At 32.9% G+C, this 25,183-nt stretch overlaps 4 protein-coding genes across 4 annotated transcripts; all 4 read right to left on the reverse strand.

Moving 5' to 3' along the window:
• Nucleotides 1–634: 634 nt before the first annotated feature.
• On the reverse strand, nucleotides 635–6,466 carry LOC123895127 (E3 SUMO-protein ligase MMS21). The gene is made up of 7 exons (XM_045945343.1): nucleotides 6,148–6,466; nucleotides 5,958–6,029; nucleotides 5,019–5,129; nucleotides 4,456–4,566; nucleotides 3,502–3,641; nucleotides 1,059–1,144; nucleotides 635–954 (listed from the first exon to the last, which is right to left on the reverse strand). Exons 1-7 carry the CDS (start codon nucleotides 6,349–6,351, stop codon nucleotides 824–826), a joined length of 855 nt encoding a protein of 284 aa, XP_045801299.1. The 5' UTR covers nucleotides 6,352–6,466; the 3' UTR covers nucleotides 635–823.
• A 1,599-nt stretch (nucleotides 6,467–8,065) lies between these two features.
• LOC123895128 (PRA1 family protein H) lies at nucleotides 8,066–11,079 on the reverse strand. The gene is made up of 4 exons (XM_045945344.1): nucleotides 10,611–11,079; nucleotides 9,565–9,701; nucleotides 8,715–8,786; nucleotides 8,066–8,625 (listed from the first exon to the last, which is right to left on the reverse strand). The coding sequence occupies exons 1-4, from the start codon at nucleotides 11,015–11,017 to the stop codon at nucleotides 8,555–8,557; spliced, it is 687 nt and encodes a 228-aa protein (XP_045801300.1). The 5' UTR covers nucleotides 11,018–11,079; the 3' UTR covers nucleotides 8,066–8,554.
• A 1,485-nt stretch (nucleotides 11,080–12,564) lies between these two features.
• LOC123895129 (peptidyl-prolyl cis-trans isomerase G) lies at nucleotides 12,565–16,077 on the reverse strand. Its single transcript, XM_045945345.1, has 3 exons — nucleotides 15,809–16,077; nucleotides 13,194–15,110; nucleotides 12,565–13,063 (listed from the first exon to the last, which is right to left on the reverse strand). Exons 1-3 carry the CDS (start codon nucleotides 15,860–15,862, stop codon nucleotides 12,998–13,000), a joined length of 2,037 nt encoding a protein of 678 aa, XP_045801301.1. The 5' UTR covers nucleotides 15,863–16,077; the 3' UTR covers nucleotides 12,565–12,997.
• A 3,933-nt stretch (nucleotides 16,078–20,010) lies between these two features.
• On the reverse strand, nucleotides 20,011–23,615 carry LOC123895131 (protein yippee-like At5g53940). Its single transcript, XM_045945346.1, has 5 exons — nucleotides 23,382–23,615; nucleotides 22,252–22,295; nucleotides 21,213–21,321; nucleotides 20,482–20,537; nucleotides 20,011–20,374 (listed from the first exon to the last, which is right to left on the reverse strand). The coding sequence occupies exons 1-5, from the start codon at nucleotides 23,475–23,477 to the stop codon at nucleotides 20,290–20,292; spliced, it is 390 nt and encodes a 129-aa protein (XP_045801302.1). The 5' UTR covers nucleotides 23,478–23,615; the 3' UTR covers nucleotides 20,011–20,289.
• Nucleotides 23,616–25,183: the final 1,568 nt, after the last annotated feature.

The following is a 25,183-nucleotide window of genomic DNA, read 5'->3' on the forward strand; positions in this document are numbered from 1 at the left end:
ACAATTAATCCTCGTTAATATATTTTAGTCTACCAATTTTTCTTTTGGATTTTTGTCCCTAACATTTGATTTTAGTCCCTAACATTTCTTTTGTAAATTTTAGTAAAAGAATATTACATGGGTTAAAATGAAAAGAAAAAAATTATTATAGTAAAAAACAAAACAACCGGATACCAATTGTAGTAAACTTCAATTTTAAAATGTTGGAGACAAACAAAAATACTTTTAAAACCACAGGGACAAAATATATCAACAAAAATTAAGGACTAACTATCAAATGACAAAATTTACAAGAATTTTAAAGATTGTCAAAATAAAAAATTATCAGCCAGCATAAGCTTTGCATAAATGAAGTCAGAAATCATAGGTTTTTTTTTATATATTTTATTCTGTGTATTATTCACATTGACTTATTTAAAGAAAATAATTGAATTTTACTATTTCTCCAAAACCAAATTGAAACAAACATGTTTTTGCCCTATTATATATAAATAAAAAACGAAGTTCCATAGGAAATGGAAACACAATAATTATAGGCATAAGATAACAGGCACAGTACGGAGCATGACACTCTAAGATTGAGCAATGAGATATGAAAAACAAAGTCACAAAAACTTACGAGACACCGAAGGAGTTCAAAGCAGAGATTCATTCAATAACATAACCACTAGCTTACTAACATTTCGTCTATGATGCGAATTTGCAAGTTGAAACGACTTCAACAAACACTTGCCATAAAACATAAACACAAGTCATCAAGTTGAAGTCCAAAACTATCAAAATGTACAGACTAAACCTTATCACCAGTTGGATTTATCAATCATTAATCTTCATCAAGCATGGTGAAATCTTCTACATTAGTTTCTTTGTTGCTCGTTCTTCGCAATTCATCAATATCCACAGCCAACGACGGATCCTGTACCAGCACATTTACATCCACCGCTTTTGGACAACCTGGTACAGAAAGATTTGGTTAAAAAGCAATGCAATGGTAATCAATGTCAAGGTTATCTCCCGTCACAAAAAATAAACAAGGTTATAAAAAAACAACTATATACCCGGTATTGGGCATTGAGAACGGTTATTCATTGACTTGATATATTGCACTATCGCTTTCTTTTCATAAATGTGCCTACATTGCATGCTGCATCAATGAAACAGAGAATCAGTTACATGCATAATAATAATATTGATAATATCAATATCCAAAATACATTCACAAGATCATTCACAGAACATGCGTTTCAGTGAAAACACATAAACTCGCAGTAATATATTATCCCATACTAATACAAAACAAGTAAAACATCATTGATACTAAGGACTAACAAATACAACTGGTGGTTCCAAAACTAGCAGTAATATCTTATTCCATGCTATATAATTTTCTTGTAATTTTCATCCTGTTCTTGTATTCCAAGAAATTCTGTTGTTCATTCACGTCTCTACTTGTCTTATCACTCCAATTGGTTCAGAAATCTATACAAAATAGTTTTGTTCTTTCTATTCAGTGATAAAATTCACAGCAAAATATGCCATGTTTAGAGTTGATTTCTCGTAGTCTAGTTGTACTATCTATAGCTGTGTTGTCTCTCATGGCTTACCTAGTTGCAAACTTAACGAGTATTTAAGGTGTAGTTTATCAGCCATGTCATGAAGCATTATCATCATTCACCGGCAAACACAGTAAGAAAACTCCTAGCCTGCTAAATTTTGAATTTTAATTTTGTAGTTTACCAGAATCCAGGAATTTTATTGAATTGCCTAACTACATACAATAGAATATGCAGCAAAATACTAAATCAAGCACTAAATAATCCAAGTTTGAGTAGTTAACAGGTAGCTTAATTAATGTACACCCAAACATAAATGCATACATGTGTCAGCACTGGGATTGGAGAGAGAAGTCATACATGGAGGAAGGTTTTTTTTAGAAATGAGTATTGGATTGATATGTTGTATCCCTTTATAGAAATACACATGCAAATCTATAAATAAAACTGATAAGTAATTCTCTTTTTCTAATACAAAATAGTTATTGGAGTTCAGGCACGGGTGAAAAATGCGAGTTTTTCATCCTTCAACAGTTTAACCCAAAGCCAACCAATTTAAACCCTACTGATAATATGTTGTTAATCCTAGATAGCGGCGCATCGTGATGAACCACAAAAATGCTATAGCGGTATAGTGGATAGCAGGATGGCAGCTACTGTGAAGACTAAAAATTGGTGTACAAAGTAAACATAAATTCCAATGAGATACATAAATACACAAAATTAAAGGGACAATCATACTTAATAATTATAATTAACTTTGTCATTTCCCATCAAAATAAGTTCTAAATGTAATCAAAATGACATCTCATCAAATTGACAAAATCAAGTTCTAAAAGTAAGCAAAATGACAAGCCATTAAAATCAAGATCTAAAAGTAATCAAAAGTATGATTTGCATCTGCGTCTGCCTCATCTTCACTTCTAAGTTCCACCACATTAATATTATTTTGTTCATAATTTGATACAAAACTCTTGTATTTCCACCTCCAACTCCTCATATCCATTAGGCACAACTATAGTGAGTCTAGATTGCTATAGCGGGATTTCCGCAATTTGCGGCAGCTACAACCACTATTGCTGAAGGCGGCTTGAGGGAACATAAATGGCATCACGCCAAACCTACCACTGCTACGCTATTCCGCTATAGCAGGCTATTGACAACACAGACTGCTATCATAGAGGGGAGGTGAAAGAACCTAAAACAATATAATCTGTATCCTAGATTCTTAAATCCTTGATACATCAGCCACACTGATTCTAAAAACACCGCCATAGTCCACTAGAAACTAGGCTTTAAATCCTGAATATCTTTAAGTCACAATTCCGACAAGCATTTTCTAAGACATTGGTGGTAAATAAATAAGATCAACTTATGATTACATAACAGATATTGTACTTGTAATTCTAAAGTCAATTTTCTCATACCGCCTGAGAATTATTTTTCCATTTCCACACTCAGCATACCAAGTGAATGACTACACATGCATACTTTACAAATTTACTTATGTCAAGATATAAAATCAGGATGAAAATGAATTTACTCAATCAAATTATGCAAACTTAGAATAAAAACAACACAACACAACACATAAAAAGGTACTCCCTCCGTTTCTTTTTATGTGTCGTTTTAGAAGAATTTTTTTGTTCCTATTTAACTGTGTTTTGATAGTTTAAAGTTACAATTTGTCAATTATACCCTTATTCTCTCAATAACTCCTACTTCACATTTTCCATAAAATTAATTCATTCTTTCTCAAAACTACATTCTTTTTTTCAAAATGAGGGTAGAATAGGAATAAAACTCCAACAATCCACTATCTTGGTTGGAGAGTTTTATGCTAAAACGACACTTAAAAAGGAATGGAGGGAGTATAACTCTAACTATTAATATAAAAAGAAAGCATCACAAACAGAAACAGCGATGTTTTAAATGATTCATGTAGTACCTGCGAACTGGTTCTTCAAGCTCAGTAATAGGCTTTCCACTCACTGGACAACTAAAATTCAAAATATTAGTTTGGGTACTAGTCATTACAATGTCTTCCTCCTCTTCACCAGGCATTGGCTGTCCGCTGTGATGCACTTTCTAAAGACAAAGATAAACAAGCAATTAGATTGTTCCTTGAACCAATAACAGTTTTGCAGAAAGAACTTGGAAATATGACAGTACTCCGTAAAAAGAAATTATTGCTATGTCACACAGAAAATTACAGCGGCATAAACCATTGTTGATTGTTCAATTAATATCTCCCCCTCTCAGAACATAAGAGCACATACATGTGTGTTGGTGTGAGTGTGTGTGTGTGTGTGTGTGTGTGTGTGTGTGTGTGTGAGAGAGAGAGAGAGAGAGAGAGAGAGAGAGAGTACAAGATCACATACTCACATGAATGTGACACAAGACACACATAATATATATTGCAATTAACGGATTCTGAAATTTGCATTAATGAAAACATAAATCTGATATAAACATATCAAATGGTGGGAAAGTATGTATCTGTTGATTGGGATCCTACTCTTGTAAAGCAATGTGACAACTTATGCCATTGCAAGAATATATTCTAACCAAAGAGAGCAGTTACATCCCTACTTTTGCCAATCACCGCCGGCGCTCAATGGTAAAGAGAACACTCTGGATGAGTGGTAGGTTTCACAATCGTTAATACCAGTATTACTCATTGCATGAATCTATGAACAAGGTATTTGGAAAAAAAAAAATATAGTACACAAATTTTAGACAAACTAAATAGGGAAGTTCATTGAGTACTAACCAAAAAAGAAATAAGAAAATAAACTTCATAGACATGTTAAACTACTGAATAACACCAAGGATGGAAAATGGAGCGGAGAGGGGGAGGAGTAAGAATCTCCCAACACTTAAAGAGTGACAAAAAACATACCCATACAGCTTCCTTAAATTGGCGCACTAAAGGATTTCTTTGAACATCTGAATTTCGATTGGCCCTAAACTGCAAAACTTCATCTTCCAACACCTTATGAAAATCAGTCAACTGTATATTTGCAACATCAAAAGGAAAGTTAGTGTTTGTAGAAAGGCTAGTGTTAGTGTTAATATAACAAATATGAAAACATAACAACTTACCTATTATTGATAGTAATTGGAGTTTATATACAAAGACAAATGATTGATAAGGTCATCAAACAACATACATAACAGAATGGTAACTTTTTTTTTATTACATAAAGTTTAGGTGAGTCGAGTCTTAGGGGCTCATCAGGGTCAAGACAGACCTTAATGCTCAGAGAGTGCCGACAAATGTGCTTATAGATTATCCACCAATGAGGTCCCATCACTGACAGACAGGAGTTAAACCCACACCCTTGCGGGATATGTGCCAACTGGACCAACCCACATTGGCAAATTTGAAAACTAATCTAACTAACTATTCAATATTACATTTATCAAATAGTTAAATGATAATAAGTGATGAGATTCAATAACCTGTTCTCCAGGCTTGTATCTATTACCAAAAGCTTGAACAGCAGATGAAAAATGCACACTGTGTTCAGATAAGCCAACTAACTCAACAACAGCATCTTCCGTCTCCTTCACCTAAAATGATTTTCACTTTTCACTCATTATATGAACAATATTCCAAAACCAAAAAATAAAACAACTTGAATTTCCCATCAATATCAATCACATACAACTAAGTTTTTGGTCCCTAAAAACAAAAATGAGATGTTTTTGTCCTCTCAAAATTTTCTGCTTTGTTTTTTTGTCCCTAATCGACATAATTTTATCATGTTTTTGACATTTTTTGAACATTATATGGACATACGTAAGTTTAACATAATAGATGGACATAAGATTAAGATACAAGGTTTTAAAAAATGGTCCATTACCGCGAAAACGACCGCGACAAAACAGTATAGGTAGCTACCATTACCGTTTTTATAGAGTGAAAATAAATCACACCGATATGGCCACGACGAAACGCCATTACGGCCGCAACAAAATGCTAGTAGGTAGAGACTTCCGTTTTTTTCAATTGAAATGAATAAAAATCACATTTTTAGTACAAATATGAACATAAATTACAAAGCGTTATCTCCTTTTAACTCTCTTTTCTAGTTCAAACTTCACATTCATCTCTAATTTAAGTTGTGATTAATTCACACCGCGACGACCGTAATTTGCAACGCAGCATCCTTAATGACCGAAATCGCGAAAACCTTAACGCGACCGCTATTTAATACCTTGTTAACATATATATTGAACATAAAACTGTCATAATTTTGACATTAACATGAACATAAATTAGTCATTAGGGACCAAAAACAAAATGAAAAATTTTGGGAGGACAAAAACATAACATCCATTAAAATCAAAATGCCCTATTTAGGGATTAAAAATTTATTCAACCCTAAAAAGAAAAACCTTGTCTGGAAGATTGTCTTTTTCCAATTGAACTGCAATATCCTTCATCACACCCACTGTTGTTCGGATTTCCTAATAAAAATCCATAAAAATGTAACAAAATAATAAGTAATAAATAAATTGCTTAAATTTTACTTGCAAACACGAAAAAATGTTTAAGAGTACTCTAAAAAGGGGGTTTGAGAGTTACCGCAACGAGTGGTTGAATATCGGAGCCGAAGGTGGAAGTTAAGTTCTTTATACGACCAGAAGTGCCGCCGTGTGAAGTTGACGCCATGGTTGTTCCGATGGATTGGTGGTGTCGGAGTTCCGCGAAAGGGGAATTTTGGAGGGAGATATGAGGGTTAGGTTTAAGCGTGACGTGAAAATCGAAATTTGAAATGCATCTGTTCATAAAGTAAATAAATAAGACTGTGTTTGGTTTCGCGGGAAAAACACTCAAACGTGTTTTTTTTTTCCTCCAAACGCGAGCGAGTCCAGCTTTTCCTGTATGGAAATGGAAGTCTGTGTTTGTGTTACGGTAACGGTCCTTCAATTTTGTGAATTTGCAAATATACCCTTAGTTTTTCCTATTTTCTTGCATTCCACGTAAGTCAAATGAGTTGTCAATTTTTGTCAACCGGGTCAAGCTCTGAGACCAAATGTAAAAAATTATTTGATTTCTAATTGATTTAAGCATGTTATACATCATAAACAACACGTTTAAACTAGAAAGCGGAAGCAAGATTAAAAACCACTAACCTCCAGCCATTGCTATGTCAAAAGTTGAATTATAATGGCTACGTTTACTACAACATAACTTGAGAGAAAAAATTGAAGAGGATCCAAATCTCAAAAGCTCCTTGTTGATGCTGCAACTGTTCTGTTTCGCTATTCCAAACATTTTCTAACTCAAACTCGATGGTGTAATTTTATGAATAGAGAGAAAGTATGTTTTGGTGACCATGAAACAAAGTGAATATGTTCTCAATTTATAGAGTCTTGCCCATCACAGAGTCATGAACTGTGTTGCATTTTTTAGGGTTGAATTACTATAGGAATGTACATCTGATTATGGGATAAGTGAGAAAAGGAGTGGACCAACTCAACATGTTTTTTCCCCAATAATAACAATCCACAACAACTCATTTATGACTCAAAAATTGACTCACCTGGAAGGAAAAAAATAGGAAAAACTAACACATTATATTATCTCTTTCAATGATAAAATAAGTCTTTATATATCTATTTGTTTTCCTTTATTACTATCGTTTATTTTTAATGTCTTGTTATTATATAGTAGTTCATCATTCAACATCAAACAATCTTTGAAATAGTTTAGAAACCCGCGGTTGATAAACAAACTCTCTTTCTCACCATAGTCACTTGATAAAAAAGGAGTATCATTGTCTTAAGTGCAATTTAGCATATATATCATCTTATCAGTTTAAGAAAACGACTAATCAAACAACCAAATAACTCACCAATTATAACGTGACAAATTAATATGAGGACTCACACATAGATGATACATGAATATCACCACAACATAAGACTCCTGTCTTAAGAAAAAATAAATTTGAGTTGAATATAAAATTTATGATGTAAAATGTATGTAACGTGTGTGGATCATAAGTTAAGGGTAATTGGGGACATTTGTTTCATGGTTGAGGATTGTTTATGTGATTAATATTCAATATCATCTTATTAGTCTAACTATGTTGTTTTAGTCTTGTTGAAGATTAAATTCAATGCATTTTCAGTATAATTTTTTTTACACTACCGAAAAATATTTCCTGATAAATAGTACTGTACTATGGAAGTTTGTACAATTATTTGTCAAGAAGTAGTAGAAGGGACGAGGATTCTAATTGTTCAGCACATAAAAGATGACTTGAGGTTGATTAAGTAACCTACAACATTGTTCAGCACATAAAAATGACATGAGGTTGATTTTTTTTTTTTGTTACAGACATGACATGAGGTTGATTAAGTAACCTACAACAAGCCTCTCAAAAAAAAAAGTAACCTACAAAACCAAGGACTGCAATTTATCAATAAAATATGGACCACTTTTGCCCAAAATTTTAAAGAGTAAACATTCATTTTGATCACATGTAAAGACATTGTCACTAGTAAACTTGTCTTCAATTGCTAATTGAATGTATCAAAATTACAAAAATATTGGCTGTTTCATTAGTAAACTTGGTCTCGGAAGTTACTAACATAAGACACACTCAAAAGTCAAAAGTATTCATTGGTGTTATCATTTTTTAAAATGTGAATTGAGCCATCAAATTAACTTAAATGTATAACTATTGAAACCATTTCTTTAAACATGTAACTATAATCAAAGAAAAGCACCAAACTAGAGACTAACAGCGCCAACAGAAAGACCACATAGCCCTGCTCTTGCAATGGAAGGGAGGTTTTATTCAAAACCTAAGCCTATACCTGTTCTCTGAATTCTACATTGCATAATCTTCTGTACCAAAGTTATGTCCACTTCTACATTGTAAGAACTAAGAACTACTATCTTCCATTCCAAAGCCTCGTTAATCACTGAATAATGATATGCTGGATAATGGCAAGAATGTCACTCCTCTTCGATCAACTAACTATCCACCTCTGACCTGAGAAGATTGCTTTGCAGGGGTCAACTTCCGAAATGCAGCATGCAGTATCACTCCTACATACATATTTATTTTATAAACAAAAAGTTAAAAATCCACTAATAACAGCAATAAGGTATGAGACTGACTACAAATGCAGACTCACCTGCATAGCTGACACTCATGGCACAAAAGAGAGCCATTTGAACATGGGAATATATTAGAATAACTGCTGTTGCTGCAAAAGATGAGATTCAGAAACATGAGTTTGCAATTAACCTTATGATTTATGAACATCAAGCTAGAGATATCTTTCCAGCATCCATAAGCAAAGCACCACACATCATATTAAAAAACAAAAGAAAAAATATATACACAGAGAACATATGCCATATGAATTCAGCCCAAAACACTTCAATGAAAAAATCATGCCACTAAGTACATAACAGGTTAAAAAAAAGTACACATGCAAAAGGGTAAAGCAAGTGAATTTCTTCTCCCTTCTTTTTGCAAGGTGGAATGATAATGCATTCAATTCAATCGAAAAGCTCGCCTACTAGATGCTATTGTTACATGATGTGACATTCATGCTTTTAGTAGGCATGTGCTGTCTGCACATCATGAATTGAGTGACATTCATGCCTACTAGATGCTATTGTTACATGCTCAATAAGACTATAGAAAAATCATGTTTTGTGTTAGTAAAGCCATTTGAAAATCAGTTCATCTGTAACAAATCAAATACCATGAGGGTAATTGATTAAAAGATAGTGAATTGAGTTGATACAATGCCACAATGGTATTTATAGAGTTGAGAAACAACAAACTAAAACTACCAATAACAAATAATTTGTAACAGAATCTCAATTAACAGTAACTAACAATTGTTACTCTATTATTGATTATTGATATCATCATATACTAAGGCTAGGCAATAAAAAAAGAAGCAAAGATAAACAAAATCTAAGCAGAATAGCACAAATATTCTCCTCCTTAAAGAAATTACTAATGCTCACCTAATTGGGCAATGCGAAGCAAACACTGTCGAACCACAGGATACTGATCCAATCCCCATCTATCACTACAGAACTTGAAGAAATCCCACAATGCCAAACATGATATTAATCCAACAAGAGCAAGTGGCATCTTATACCTACAAATATCAAAAACAACAAAACACAATTTTACCAAACAACATCCAAGAAATACATCAATTCACAACAAATAAAAAAAAATACCCAAATAGAGTAAACCTACATAATTGTAGGTATAAACAAGTTCATTCTAAAAATTAACCATACTTCAAAATAACCCAAAAATTGAAATCATCGATCACATCAGTCCTATACATATATCAGTCAATTCAGTGCCTGAAATTGTCAAAAAAAGGAGTAGGGCATTTGCGGCTTATAGAACAAGCGCTTATCATGATAAACACTTGTGTATAAGCTTGCATAAGCTTTTTTTATAGCAAAAGATAAAATATTTTTATATATGCTACAACCTGTTTCCATAAGCTATATTGGAGAACTTATGAGCATAATCTGAAAAACATTTATGAAAATTGTCATAAGTTGTTTTCATAAGTTCTCCCAAATAGTGTCACGAAACTTATGTAAGGTAGATAAACTCAAATAATACAATCCAAACAGGACCTAATACTATGATTTCTTTTTTCTTCAATTTCATGATTATTTCTGAGACTAAATTGGCATTAACAACCAAGACATTGAAGTGGCTAATGAGCTCTCTCTAGGACAAATCGTTTGAGAGAATCAGAGTTCCATTATGGTGGGAACAATTCTTGGTCAGTCTTTACTTACCTCGGCCGAATCCGAACTCTGGATTATCGGGCCCCTTCCCCCTGAACTAGAGGGTTAATACCCAAAACAATTGGTATTAACATAATGATAAACACTAAATAATTGATACAGAAAAATTTCATATTCCAAAATCTAAACACAGTTATAGATACAAAAAAAATCTGCAATTAAATTAAAAAAATGAAAGCAAACAATAAAAACAAATAATTGATTATAAAAAGAACGAAAAGAGTGCTTACAGTGCAGAAGCGAAGAAAACGATGAAGAGATAAGCATAATTACGAGCATAGCGTTTAACATTTTCATGAACACGGAAGCGAGCTTGAGAAGGCGAAGAAGGGAAAGAGTAAGAAGAATAGGAACCGATGAAGGAGCGTGACCAAGAAGGAGTATCGGAGGAGAAATCATCGGCGGTGAGTTTGGTGAAGGGATTGAGAGTGATGAAGGATAAGAGGGTGAGGAGTTTAGAAGAGAAAGAAGTGGCGGGTACTAATGGAGAGGAGTTGATGGTGGTTGTTGCGGCGGTGGCATCGGCGGCGTCGGAGGTACGTTGGTCGATGATTTCGAGATAGCCGGTGTCGCGAAGCCATGATTCGAAGGCGGGTTCGGGTACGCTTAGCGCCAAAGGGTTAGAAGAGAACACCATCGCTGTTATTATTCTTTCTTTCGCAACAAAAACGCTATTGTTGCTATTTTCTCCTTTCTTTTTTTTTTTTTTTTTGTATTTAATGTTTTTTTTTCTTTGATTTATTTATTTATTTTAATGTAATTGTCATTCACTCAACACTAATAGTGAATTGATAAGTGGCAAACTTGGACTTTTTAAGTTGGTTAGAAGTTCGATTCATATTTTTTATGTAGGAAAAAATTTGGCTGAAGAAAAGAGTTTACCATATGTATTTTATAAGTTCTTTAATATAGGTTAATTATTGTTAATGACGAGAAAAAAGAATCGTTGTCTTGTGAAGTTACTCAAATCTATAATGGGAGTGTGTTTATGGAGGACGGAAGCTTTGTGTTGTTAACATGTATATGCTCATCATCTTGAATGTTCTGTAGTGATATGAGAATGTTGTGTGAAGAAAGAAATCTTAGAATAGTTATTGTTTCTTGTAATAGTTAGTGCGTGTTGACGTGTACTTTGAGTAGAAGTGAAAAGACGTTATTGGGGTGAAGTGACTATAACATGTCTCACTCGCTCGTAGGTGTTCAGCGACGCGTCTTGCTTTTACTTGAAGATGGTGCTATTTTCTAGGTGTTTTCAAGTCATTAGATTATAATTTGATTTCTCATTTCAGCTAAAGTGTTCGCTTTTTTTCTTCCAAAAAGACTCATATAAGTGAAAATTTAACCAGACTCTTTACTTCTTCTAACCATCATAAATTTTACTCAATCTCTACTTATATCTCGAATAAACTCTAAATTTTCAAAACTCTCTTCCCATAAAAATCATAGTCGACTTTAGTGATAATCAGGGTTCTTGATCAAAACAAACATTAAACATTATTATTTTTTTATTTTTTTTGCAATTCTATTTACTTCGTACTTGGTAAAAAGAATTATAAAATTATTTATGAATACTCTCTTGATTAACCTCATTCATTCCATCTTAAAATAATACTATTGATTATAAGCACAATTTTTCTCCAGAGAGTTTAAAAAAGGTGTTTAACCTTTTTTCAAAATAATGAGTTACTAATATCTGTTTATGTGATGTAGATTACATCATAAATAAATGTCGAGCTCTTATATAGTGAAGCTGAGAATAAATCCTCTCTATCTCTTCCATTATTACTAGACTAGATCTTTGACAATATAAGCATATAATAGTATGATATTAAGTGGGATCCAAATCTCCCTGTAGACCTTAAATCACTTCAAAATGTTGATTGATAGAACAATACTCTTATTTATTTTGAAAAATTACTTTGAACTTTGAAGGGTTTCTAAAAATATATATAATTATACTACTAGCTTTCAAAATATATATTTGTTTAGATTATAATCAGATCAAATGAAATATTTGTTGTACCAAAGACCGCTAAAAGTAAGTTAATATTATTTTTTTGTGCTATTTTTAAGATAGTCAGGGTTGGAGAAATTCTTCATTTTGCAGAAAATAGTCGGTGTTGGAGTTTATTATTGGTTATTGCCAATAGACTTATAAATGTCACCTAGTCATACTCAGGAAAGTAAACCTTGAAGTTAATCATGACCTGTGAACTATTAGCTATGAGGAAATTCCAACTTTGCAGAATGAGTTTAATACACAGAATCAAAACATGTTTAATACACAAAATCAAAACGAGAACCATCCGATCTTGATCGAATAGTCCAAATCCTCAACCCGAGATTGTATGACTGCATGCAACTCAAAATTCCAAGTGGAGCAACACAAAAAGTAGACTTACACAAGGTTTTCATGTTCCGCCAGAAAACATTGAAGGGTCTTCAACTCTTCTTTGTGTTGCCATGGGTGCACCATTATTCGTGTGACAGATTACTTTCACCTTACCGTACAATGTCTACCTAAATGAAATACAGCTAATAGAAAATTGATGTAGCTTAAGAGTTCATACATGTACGAAACCACAAATAACCTCTTCATAAGTTTCATCGGATAAGATCATCGCTTAAGTTGCCTTCTAGCCAAAGCGGGGGTTTTCTTAGGGATATAGACCTTGTAGCTAACCTGAACATCATAAATTATTAGTAGTAATAATAAAAAGGACAAGGAAAGAAATCGTTTGCGTACAGTATTTTATGGCTCCCCATGATGACATGAATTTCATAATACGTAAGAGAGATTGTCACACACTTACCTGTACCAATTCACCACCCCGCATCACAGTCATTGTTTTCTGCTCAAACTGTGATCCCTGGTTGGATTCATCTTGTGCTTTGCCTGAAATATTCTCTACTGATGAACTTTTAAAGCCTGATTCGAGGGTAGCAGCATCATGTGACCCGTCAACCTCTCTGCCACTGCTATTAATAATCTGGATGGAAGATTGGGCAGTCTTAGCCACATTCCTTTCTTCATCAGCCTCACTCACCGGCAATTTTGCATAGGAAGGTTCCCGCAAATCAGATGTTTGCTTTGATTGAAACTGAGAGTGATCACTGGCACCGTCTTGCCCTTTATCCAAGTTGTTATGCTTAAATGTAGGTCCATCAATAGAAGATGTAGTTCCAGCAATAGAAGGTTTACCCCCAGCAGAAGGCATTCCTCTAATGTCTTTGACATTATCATTGCTACCTTTATTTTTAATACTTTCTGCTAAGACCAACTTTTCATGAGGAAGTCCAGACACGGTTGATCGCTTTAGAGATGAGCGACTTTGAAGTGAATCATGGCAAGATTCTGATGGGGTTGAATCCAAATTGCCCTTAATGGTATTAGTGGATTCAGTGACTACTTTGCTTTGGTTGTCTGCATCAATCACCTTTTCTGGTGCACAAGCTATTTGAATCTTAGCAGAACCAGATATGTTTTTGTCCACGTTCAAATTCCTTCCACTGTTTCTTGGAGAAGCTACTAAATTTCTCCTCCCAACAGGCAAACTAGTTTCTTCTACAAGTGTTTGCTTACCAGATTTTGTCGCTATAGCAACATCACTGATATTAGGTTTATCTTGAACCAGTTCCTCTTTATCAGATACTGGTTGCTTCACTTGGCTGACAATTTTATTTTTCTGTTCAGAAGCTTTTGCAGCAGACTGAACTTGACCTCGGAATTTTCTTAAGTTTTCTAACGCTCTTTGTCTTAGAATTGACTCCAAATCAACATCATTCAGATTAGCACCAGAAGTATCACTTGTTTCGTTCTTTATAGATTCATTTGTCCTAACACTAGAAACTTTAAGGCTACTCATATCTCTACGGTTGGGCTCTGTGAAGTTAACATCAGCATTCATATCTTCTGTCTCATCCTCAGGTCTTGATACCTCTTCTGGTGCAGGATGTGTATGATCTGCAGGATGTGTATGATCATCCGTCTCCCTCTTTGTTCCCCCATCGTTACTGTCATTACTTCTACAAGGGTAATCAAGATCATCTACAATCTCCTCTTTTGTTTCATTTATAGACAATTCCCTAGATTCATCCTCCTCTTTTGCAACAGTGATAACTGATCGGAGCCTCCTAGATTTGTTCTCGGACACATATTTGTCTTCAGTCCCTTCATAACTACATTCACCACGGGGACTACCGCAAGGTGAACAACTTCTAGGCCTATATCTACCACTCTTTTCACTTCCACTTCTTCCCCTCGATCTTCTTTTGTCTTTCTCCTTTCTTTCCGTTCTTCCCCTGGAGCTCTCGTATTCAATGTTATCATTGCCATCAACCCCACCCAGACACGGTGAGCAGCTTCGTGACTCGCTGCTTTTGGAACTAACACTTGCTTCTCTCTTAACCCTTTTCTTCCTACGCGATTTCTCCTTCCTCTCATCATACTTGTTTTTCCTCTTCAACTTTTTTCTTTTCTTAGCATAGACAGAGTCCTCGCTGCTGTCACGGCTGCTTGAACGTCTCCGAGCCCTCTTCTTACGACTTTTCACATCTTTTCTTGTGCGAGACCGGTCCCTTTTTCTTTTAGACCTATCTTCAGAACTAGAGGACAACGATGTATCCAAGCTTTTGGAATCATCATAGTCTGAACTAGAAAGAGAAACCTCACAGCGACGAACCTTCTTAGATTTATGTTTCCTACTCTTACTTTTACTGCTTGACTTAGACTAAACCACCAAATTAAGTATAAATTAGACACAAATAGAAAAATGCATGTTCAGTTAAATTAATCAACTCAACAAGCTATTATACACTCAGCAGGTGGGAAAACCCAACAACCAAATCAAACAAAAAAAACTCAACACATTAATGCCATCTTTGAATAAACAACTTAATTAAACGCTAATACCATAAACGATTATCATATGAGTGCTTATGTATAAGCTATTTATATTGAATTTTGTCATTTTCTCAAATTATTATCGGTTTCGACGTATCTGTGTCCGTGCTTCATAGATCTAAACTATAAATTATAATCTATTTTCATAAGCTATAAGTTATGAAAATAAGCTAAAAAACTTATGGTCATGAGTTCTTTCCATAAACTCTTCTAAACAGTCTCGCAAGTGCTTATGATAGCAGAAAAGTTCAAATAAGACAATCCAAATAGACCCTAAAACCCTAAAAAAATACCTGGCACCACAACACACGACAAAAAGGGATTAAAAAAACAGCTTTTAAGAGAATATCACAAACAAAGTTTCAGTTGAGTTCACAAAAACACAAGCAATATTAAAATTTGATTATTTTCCCCAAAAATTAAATAGAAAAGAAAAACATGAAACTAAAAAAAATTGAATCCGAACAAAAATTAACGAGGCTACATTGAAGAAAGTGATTAGATAAAAGAGATTAGTAATACTACCTTTGAGGAATTTTTGGAATGTTTGTGTTTGAGTGAAGTAGAAGATTTCCCCATTAGAGTAACCTGCAAAATGAACTTTGAAAAATGAAAGGGATTAGAAAATCGAAGAGATAGAGATTGTGTAAAGAAGCGAATAGCTAATAGCTAGGTAGGGTTAGATGAATTGCAGAGAAAGGTAGTTAGCGAAGAAACTCGATCTGTTTTGTTTTGTTTCCCTTTTCGCAACTCTGTGGCTCAAACCACCAATATATATACTTTTCTAGGTTTTTTTTTTAAGATAATAATTGAATAATATTATATCACATTAATTATTTACGGAAAGGTATTTTTTAGGTTTTTTTTTTTTTTTTTACAAAGGCTTAAATGCAGTTTTGCTCTCTTTGCACAAAATATGTTTTTGAGTCTCAATTTCAAAGTTTAGCACAGAATTCAAAAACATATTTAAGTCTAAAGTTTTTAAAAGCTTGAACCGACATATACTAGTATTACTTTGTTTAATTACAATTTTTATGCTTGTAATTTACTTTTCAAAAAATATTTTAAAAATAATCTTACCAAACAAGCTTTTTAGTTTTCCATTTTTAAAACTGAGTTTACCAAACAGATTTTTTTAATCATTTTTCTCAAAAATAGTTTTTAAAAATTGGTTTGCAAAAGTGTTTTTAAGAACTAAAAAATAAAACCAAATCAAACAAGCCCTTAGTGTTTGACATTTATCAAATAAAACTACTTTCAGTGAAGGAGATTTATACGAAGAAGAAAAAAAGTTGCATCAAACATACTTTGTGTTAATCAGGAGACATGCTATTTGGGATTCATGAACGGCTCAAAGTTAGTTGGAGAAATTGAAGAGATGTATATCATGCAAAGAAGCTACCAATATCAATGTGCATTACTTTCTACCTAATTGTTTCGAAAATAGATTCTTGTTATTTGTTAGGAAATCAGCATGTTAAAATTAAGGGTAAATAGTGTCATACCCCCCTGCAAAATAGGCGAGTTTTGCGTTACCCCCTGCAAAATATTTTTTTGAAATTACCCCCCTGCAATGTCAAGATTCCTTGCGTTACCCCCCTGGCTCAACAAGTGGGCATATGACATGGACGAATCTTGACGTGACATGACACGTGGAAATTAATTAATTTTTTATTTATTTTTAATTGTCAACTCAGTAATTATTTATTTTTTAATTAAAAAAAAATGAAAAAAACTTTTTTTTTTAAAGAAATTTTTTTTACGGTAACTTTTTTTTAAAGAAATCTTTTTTTTTTAAAAAAAAACTTTTTTTTAAAGAAACTTTTTTTTTTAAAGAAATTTTTTTATTTAAAGAAACTTTTTTTTCGTTCCGTTCATATGCAGCGATTGTTCTTCGTTTTCAATTTCAATTTGGGGGTTAGAGCAAAGCGATTGTTCTTGCGTTACTATGTGTTTGCAGTTTTTTTTGGTTACTCTATTATTATTAGTTATTATTATTATTATTATTATTATTATTATTATTATTATTATTATTAGTTTTTTTGTTACTATTATTATTATTAGTTTTTTTGTTACTATTATTATTATTAGTTTTTTTTTTCATCTTCGTTTTTTTTTACTCTATTATTAGTTATTATATATATAAGAATTTTATATATATATATATATATATATGAGTCAGGATCCGTTGACACCAACTAGTTTGACACCAAATGTTACACCTCTCAATAACGTTTTAACCGATATAAATTTTATAAAATCCACCGTTGGATTGAAAGTTTACATCATATAGATCATTTGTGTAAAATTTCAAATAAATCTAAAATCATTTGATATGTTATTGAGATACATCAAAATTAACGGTTTTTGTATTTTTTTAAATGCCGTTAATCTTTATGTGTCTCAATAGCATATCAAATGATTTTGGATTTGTCTGAAATTTTACACAAATGATCTATATGATGTAAACTTTCAATCCAACGGTGGATTTTATAAAATTTATATCGGTTAAAACGTTATTGAGAGGTGTAACATTTGATGTCAAACTAGTTGGTGTCAACGGATCCTGACTCTATATATATATATATATAATAACAACTTTTAGTCAAAAAAAAAACTTTCTTTTAAATAAGTTCATAAAAATATAACAACTTTTAAGTTTTTTTTTTTTAATTAAAAACCCACATTAATTAATGAGTTGGCAATTAAAAATAAATAAAAAATAAATTAATTTCCACGTGTCATGCCACGTTAAGATTCTTCCATGTCATATGCCCACTTGTTGAACCAGGGGGGTAACGCAAAGAATCTTGACATTGCAGGGGGTAATCTCAAAAAAATATTTTGCAGGGGGTAACGCAAAACTCGCCTATTTTGCAGGGGGTATAACACTATTTACCCTAAAATTAACAATATAGAAAATATAGATCTTATTTTTTTTTATTTTTCTTATACTTTTGAAATTTTCAAACATGGAATTTGCGTCGTCTAGCTCCAAGCATGCCGACCCTCTGTGAATGCGGATTTTCCTTGACGACATAGAATCTTGGTCCAATAGTTTCCCCTCCCAATTTTCTTCTTTAAAAATGTGCTTTAGGCCGCTACTAATTAGAAATAGAAAAATGTTAAACAGTGCCTCTAGCACAGACACAGACACTAGTTAAACATAGTAAATATGAAAATTTTGTGTATTCAATACATTGAAAGTATAAAAAATGGTCTTATCAACATTAATTTTATTTTTTATTTTTATTTTTAGTATGCTTAACAAGTATCTCGGAAAGTACTGTTTAGCATGCCGCTAAGAGAGGATTCGGATCCTTATATTATTTCTATGTTTGGTATTATTACGTTGGTTCACAGTAATTTTAATAAAGTCATCATGATTACCAAACATCATGATAGCAACAGAATCAACATCATGGATTACTCCACTCATAGTCTGAAGTCCTTTATAAGAAATTGCATGCTTTTAAAAATTCTGAGGCAGATCTTCAAAGTACAAATTTTTTCAGATTATGCAAATGCCAACAAAATTTGTACTAGTGCTTTTTGTGGTTGATTCAGATGCAATATGGAAAGCCACACTACTATGAACATGATCTTTCTTATTTTTTAGATATTTTCTCTCCCCACCCCCCATGAATCTTTTATCCCCCTGAATTTCCAATTTTGCCCTCGAAAAAACTTCGGTTCGTAGAAACCGAAGTTTTTTTTTGCCTTGAAAACATATCTCGGTTTCTAAATACCGAAATTTACTCTGAATTTGCACTAGAAAAAATTCGGTTTCTGCGAACCGAATTTTTCTGCAAGGGCAAAATTGGAATATTGGGGGGTATAAAAGATTCATGGGAGGGGGGAAGAGAAAACATCTATTTTTTATTCACAGATAACAACTTTTCAGTGAATAAGCCCTACAAATCAAAGGAGTTTTGTAGGCCTGTATAATGGCCCTACTTATCAAAGGATTGTTGAAAGATAAGTTCTCTACCCACCCCATGTTTTTTTTACCCATTGAATTTCCGTTTTTGCCCTTGTATAAAAAATTCGGTTTATGTTTACCGATTTTTTTTGCCTTGAAAAAAAAAATTCGGTTTCTATTTACAGAATTTTTTCTGAATTTGCACTAAGAAAAAATTTGGTTTCTGCGTACCGAATTTTTCTGCAAGGACAAAGTTAAAATTTCGGGGGTTAAAAAGAATCAAGGGGGGTTGGAAGAGAATTTATCTCGTTGAAAACCATATAATGGCCCTATTGTCACAATGAATTTGCTCGTATTTTGTTTCAAGACTCGGTATCTGGCCAAAAATCGACTAATTCGAGGGGCATCAATCACAACATTCACTAGCGAAGGTCTATCTAAAGTTAGAGCATTGTTCAATATTGACCGACTTAACACATAAAGTGGCACCGAGAGAATTCAAACATGAGACCTTAACAAAATTTGCTCATTTCTTATATCGCAACCAATACTAACTTCCATGATAGACGAAAACACATTGATATTGGTTGCATATTGAAGATGATAGCGAAATGATACAAATGAGAAAAGTTATCCTTACATCAAGTGACTACATACTATACATAGAACCAACTATTCCCTAATTATCAACTACTTGTATATCTAATAAAATGCAAACTCTCCATTGAAATAAACTTCATATCTTGGTTAGTTAAGCATTTATAAAGCCTATCAAGTTAATCAGAATCAGTTAGATTGGTGTAAATTTTGGAAGCAAAGGTGGATAGTTTATTAGTGTTTCTTGGAGCATTGAAATATGAATCTCATTCTAAACAAGTTCTTTCTTTCTAAAGAGATTTTGTATAATTTACACACCACTGAGTTTTCGCTTCTGTCATATAAACAAAAGCATTCTAAACAAGTTCTTTCTAAAGGACATTTTCTCGGGTCGCCATTATTATTGCTATTCATATACAGAAGCAGTGAAATATCCTTTCTCATGATCCAACAAGTCCATCCACATCCACTATAAGTTTTCAAGATGCTAAGCATCTTCGCCATCACTCATGTTGGCATGACTATCAATAAAGAATTCAGTTGAGAAATCAACATCATCAACAATCCTTCCTCTGTTGTATTAACATGTGCAGAATATGCACAATAAGTATAAACATTAAAAAAGTAAGAAGTGAAACTAATTTGTCTTAACCAAGTTCATAAAATTAAAATAAAATACCTTTCAAGAACAAACTTCCCTTCCTTATACTTCTGACTCTTCTCATGTGCAGATTCCTAGAAGGAATAGTAAATTAGAAGGATCAAAACTTGTGAACTACAGAATGAAGTTGGTGCAGAATAAGCAAACAACTACTACTTCTGTCCTTAAATATAAGCCCCTTTTGGTCAAAAATTTGGTCCTAGATATATTTATTTATTTTCATGAGTGAACACCCATTTTGGCCCTTCACAATTTTCCGACGGTCCAATTCCGTCCCTAACAAAAATAAAATCCAAATTAGTCCCTGATGAAAATAATTTGTCTTATACTGGGGACAAATTAATCCCTGATTTGTTATAATAAAGGAACTAATTTGTCCCTGGTTTGAAAATATCAGGGACTAATTTGAGTTTTATTCAATTGGGCCGTCAGAAAATTGTGAAGGACTAAAATGAGTATTAAGTCTTTTCATATATATCCTTAATCAATACTGCTAAATGTATAAGTCAGAGTTGAACACATTCGTATACAAGAGGATATTTTAGGAATATCTATACACAAAACGGACACATTAAATACAATACCTACTTTTCTTAATATAGGTGAAAATTGTAAAGAGAGATTAGAAAAAGGAACGGAAGTAGTAAATAAGTAACTTCGGATTATTCCTCGAACATAGACATTCTACGAGATTTCATCTGCAAGACAGTTACATGAAGTCTAGATAGATAGAGTAAAAAGAGGATTACATATTTCCAGCCAACTATTTGACCACAGCAACAGCAAAAGATATCGGCCACAGTATGCAATCCTGAAAGCATCACCCTTTCTTCTGGTGTTCCAATTGTGGTGTTCACACTGGATCACAACATCAAAACATAAGCACATCATCGAGGATATAGAATACTAAGGTCTAGCTAGTGACACTATCAAGTATCAACTAATAATGACAACACACGTTCCCAAATTTTTGTCGACTTTATGTGCGATCAAGATATGTTACATAGATATTAGCTCATAGATATCATGTTACAAGTTCTACTACAAATTCTTTCTAATGTAGTCATTTTGTCTTAATCTTTCATGTTTCTTAACTCGACATGCTAATAGTCTCTAGTTAACAAGAGAAGCAAGAAGCGGTTAACGATTTTAAAACATAGGAATGTATATGTCAGCTGTCACAATGTAAAAGCATACCTGCTTTGAATAGCGAGCATATAAATTTATTGGCATAAACCTAAGAGTTAAACCTTTTTGTAACAAAATTTACATAGATGTAACATTGAGGCCATGACTAGATGTAGCACAGCCACAATGTAACAGTGCACCTGCTATTATTCTTTTCAACAGCTGCAAGTTCAAACCAGCTCATATGTTATTCAGGTGATTTCAAAGCATACGTCAAACTTGTGCCAATAACATAGAAAGATTAGGCTAGTTCACAATGTGGTCGTTTTATCGTGCTTAATAAATTGTATCTGAATTCAGACATGAATGAAGAAGCAGCAACTACTAAAGCAAGAAAAGATCATACTTTATTATACTATTTCGGTGATACTATGTTGTTACCATCAATGTCAACATGACTATTGCAGAACATGACTATCATATTTTCTGGATTATTAGTAGTAGTATCTCATGCCGGATGCAATTATTAACTAACAGTATGAATCTATAGTATTTCATAACACGAGTCACAAAAAGTTTGTTATGTTTTGAAACAACAGTATCTTAAATTTTGATTTTAGTGACTAAAGAATTATCCAATAAGAACGGAAATGTACTCACGCATTAGTGAATAGGTATGCTTTTCCCCTCCGGCAATGAAACGACTGAAAGAAGAGTAATAGAAAAATATTAGGATAATACAATAATCTAGCAAAGTATATGGAAACTTGGAGCATTTATGTACTGGCAAAGAAGCAAGCAAAATCAACAGATAGACTATGAATGCCATTGGAAGAGGTAATAAATTCATTTATCAGAGAAGACAGTAGAAGTTTAACATTCTTTATCATTTATCAGAGAAGTAAAGGTAACTACGAACCAACAATATGCTAAATATGCCAACTGCGGCCGGCACAAATGGTTGGACCTTCTGCTCACACCTGCAAGTCAACTTGCATTCAAGTTCGGAATTCAGCATTTTGTAGGTTATCCATAAACAGTATTGTAAATCCACAATGAGGTTGATGGTCCTCTTGGACCTTGCACAAGGTGTGCCTCCCCTAATCTAATATTTTGTGTCAAAAACAAAACAAAAATATGGTAGAGCTTCCTCCAGGTGCCATTTCTTGTGTTGAGTCAGTCCATAGAGAGCTTCGCGAATCTCTGACTTTAAATGCCCCCCCATCCCCCGCCCCCATCCTTAGTGGACAGTGGGATTGATATCTCTCAGATTAGTCGGTCCTTAGGCTGGATACCGATTCTTAAAAAAATGGAAGAGCTACTAGAAGGCCTGAGTTCTAAAAAGGGTGCATAACTTGCAAGCAAGGTAGAGTAAGATAGCTAACAAGGCATGAATAATGCTTCTAGTAGCAACTATCTTAAGGACAAAAAAAAAGCCTAAGATAATCCCAATTAACTCAAGAAACAATTATTGCATCAAATTGACTTCAAAATTGCATCAGCTATCTAATTTAACTAGCATTTGAAAATCTTTGCTAAGCTCACATAAGATTGTTAAATTAACAAAATATAAATTGGTATAATATTTCATGTTCATATTCAAATACATGAAAATGTATATATAAGAATAAGAATTTACAATTCTCTCAAAATAGATAACTATATGTACTAGTATTTTTTTTGCAACTGCACTGCACTAATGTCATAATTGCTCCAGCAACAATTTAAGAAAGAAAAAAAAAAAGCATTAACTTGATAGTTTAAGAGAAAAAAATTTAAAGGGTACCTACCCTAGAGATGAGATCATCAGCAAGGGCCAAGTGAGTTTTGCAGAATTTGCATCTATAGGACCTACCCTCCAGCTCCACAACAAAGATTCTTCCCATTTTGTTTGTCACAGTTCAAAAGGAATTGAAGATTAAGAATTCAGATATTGATGGAATGAAGAAAATGGATAGATTTTAACAGTAATCTAATAATCTAATGGTAATGGCAAACAATAGAGACCAGCAGGTGAAATGAGACATACACGTGTTGGTATTCCTGGTCGGTTAAGTACTGTACTTTTACACATGTAATGTAATAATAATAATAATAATAATAATAATAATAATAATAATAATAATAATAATAATAATAATAATAATAATAATAATAATAATAATAATAATAATAATAATAATAATAAGAGGAATGCTAGCAACACACTCTTTAACAAACACATTTTAACACACTTTTTTTCTATTGGTTAAAATTTATATGGGTCCCATAAAAGTTATATGGGTCCACATTTTTTATGGGACCCATGTGAATTTCAACCAATAAAAGAGAGTGTGTTGGAGTGTGTTTGTTAAAGAGTGTGTTGCTAGCATTATTCTAATAATAATAATAATAATAATAATAAAATAAGTGTATGCTAACATGTGCCGTAAAGACATATGTTAAGGATACTTGAAATAATAATTAAATCTTGTATAACACAATTTTTGACTTCTAATGAGATAAAGTGCACAATTTTCAATACAAAATTACTATATTTATACACTAACAAGTGTCTTAAGGGCACATGTTAATTTTTCCCATAAAATAATAAGCGTGTGTTATGTTTGGTTCGAGAAAAAGAATTGGAGAAGAGAGTGTGTGCCAAAAAAAAAAAAGAGAAGAGAGAAAACTACATAAACCAATTAATGTATTCGACAGGCATACTCTTAGCTCTTTAGTTATTACGTTTGGTAGTAAGGCGGGGGAATGATAGCAATAGTGCTTTACGAGAAAGAACTTATAGGCCAAATACGTTAATTGGATTCCATATTTTTCGCACTTTCCTATTTCTTTCTCTCAAACCAAATTAAATGATTCAATTAATGTCATTTGATTATGGTAGTAATCACAACTAATTAATTAAGATGATCATTTTTCGCACTTCCCTGTATCTTTTTAAGTTTATTGTATAAAATATGTATTTAGACTATTTTATTGTCCAAATACATGTTTTAAATAATGAATGTAAAATACGTTTTTCTTTTGTTTATAGTCAAAATCAAATGGAGTATCGTAAAACGACTATGTAAATGTAACAAAGTCATATGAGAATGCCTTACATGACTGCAAAATATGGATATGTCGACACATATTAATCATGGTTACTACTTCTGAGAGGCAGAACGATAAATATTTTAATTATAGTGCTTCTGTGGAAGTTTTGAAAGGGGAAATAGCGCAGTTATATATTGATGCCGCACAAAATAATCCATTGATTGTAGATTCAGATATGTTGGTGTTATCATCTGACTCGGAAGATGAAGTAGTAGCTGAAACTCAAATTATTTTGCAGCAGCCTGCTTTACCACATTTTTTTTTTTTGATAATCCCTGCTTTACCACATGTAATTTTGGATACGATGTGAAGAAAATAAAACAAGCATTGGCAAATAGAACATGTATAAATATTGAAGAAGTTGTTTCATTAACTCAGTACGTCTCTAAGAAAACTAAAATACGCAACATATGGATTGCACACAGCCTTGGGAATCATAATAGGTCTAAGGGTCCACCTCTATCATACACTCATACTCTCAATGATCCTTTATGAG

The sequence above is a fragment of the Trifolium pratense genome, linkage group LG7, assembly GCF_020283565.1.
Source record: "Trifolium pratense cultivar HEN17-A07 linkage group LG7, ARS_RC_1.1, whole genome shotgun sequence".
In the NCBI taxonomy this organism is placed as follows: domain Eukaryota; kingdom Viridiplantae; phylum Streptophyta; class Magnoliopsida; order Fabales; family Fabaceae; genus Trifolium; species Trifolium pratense.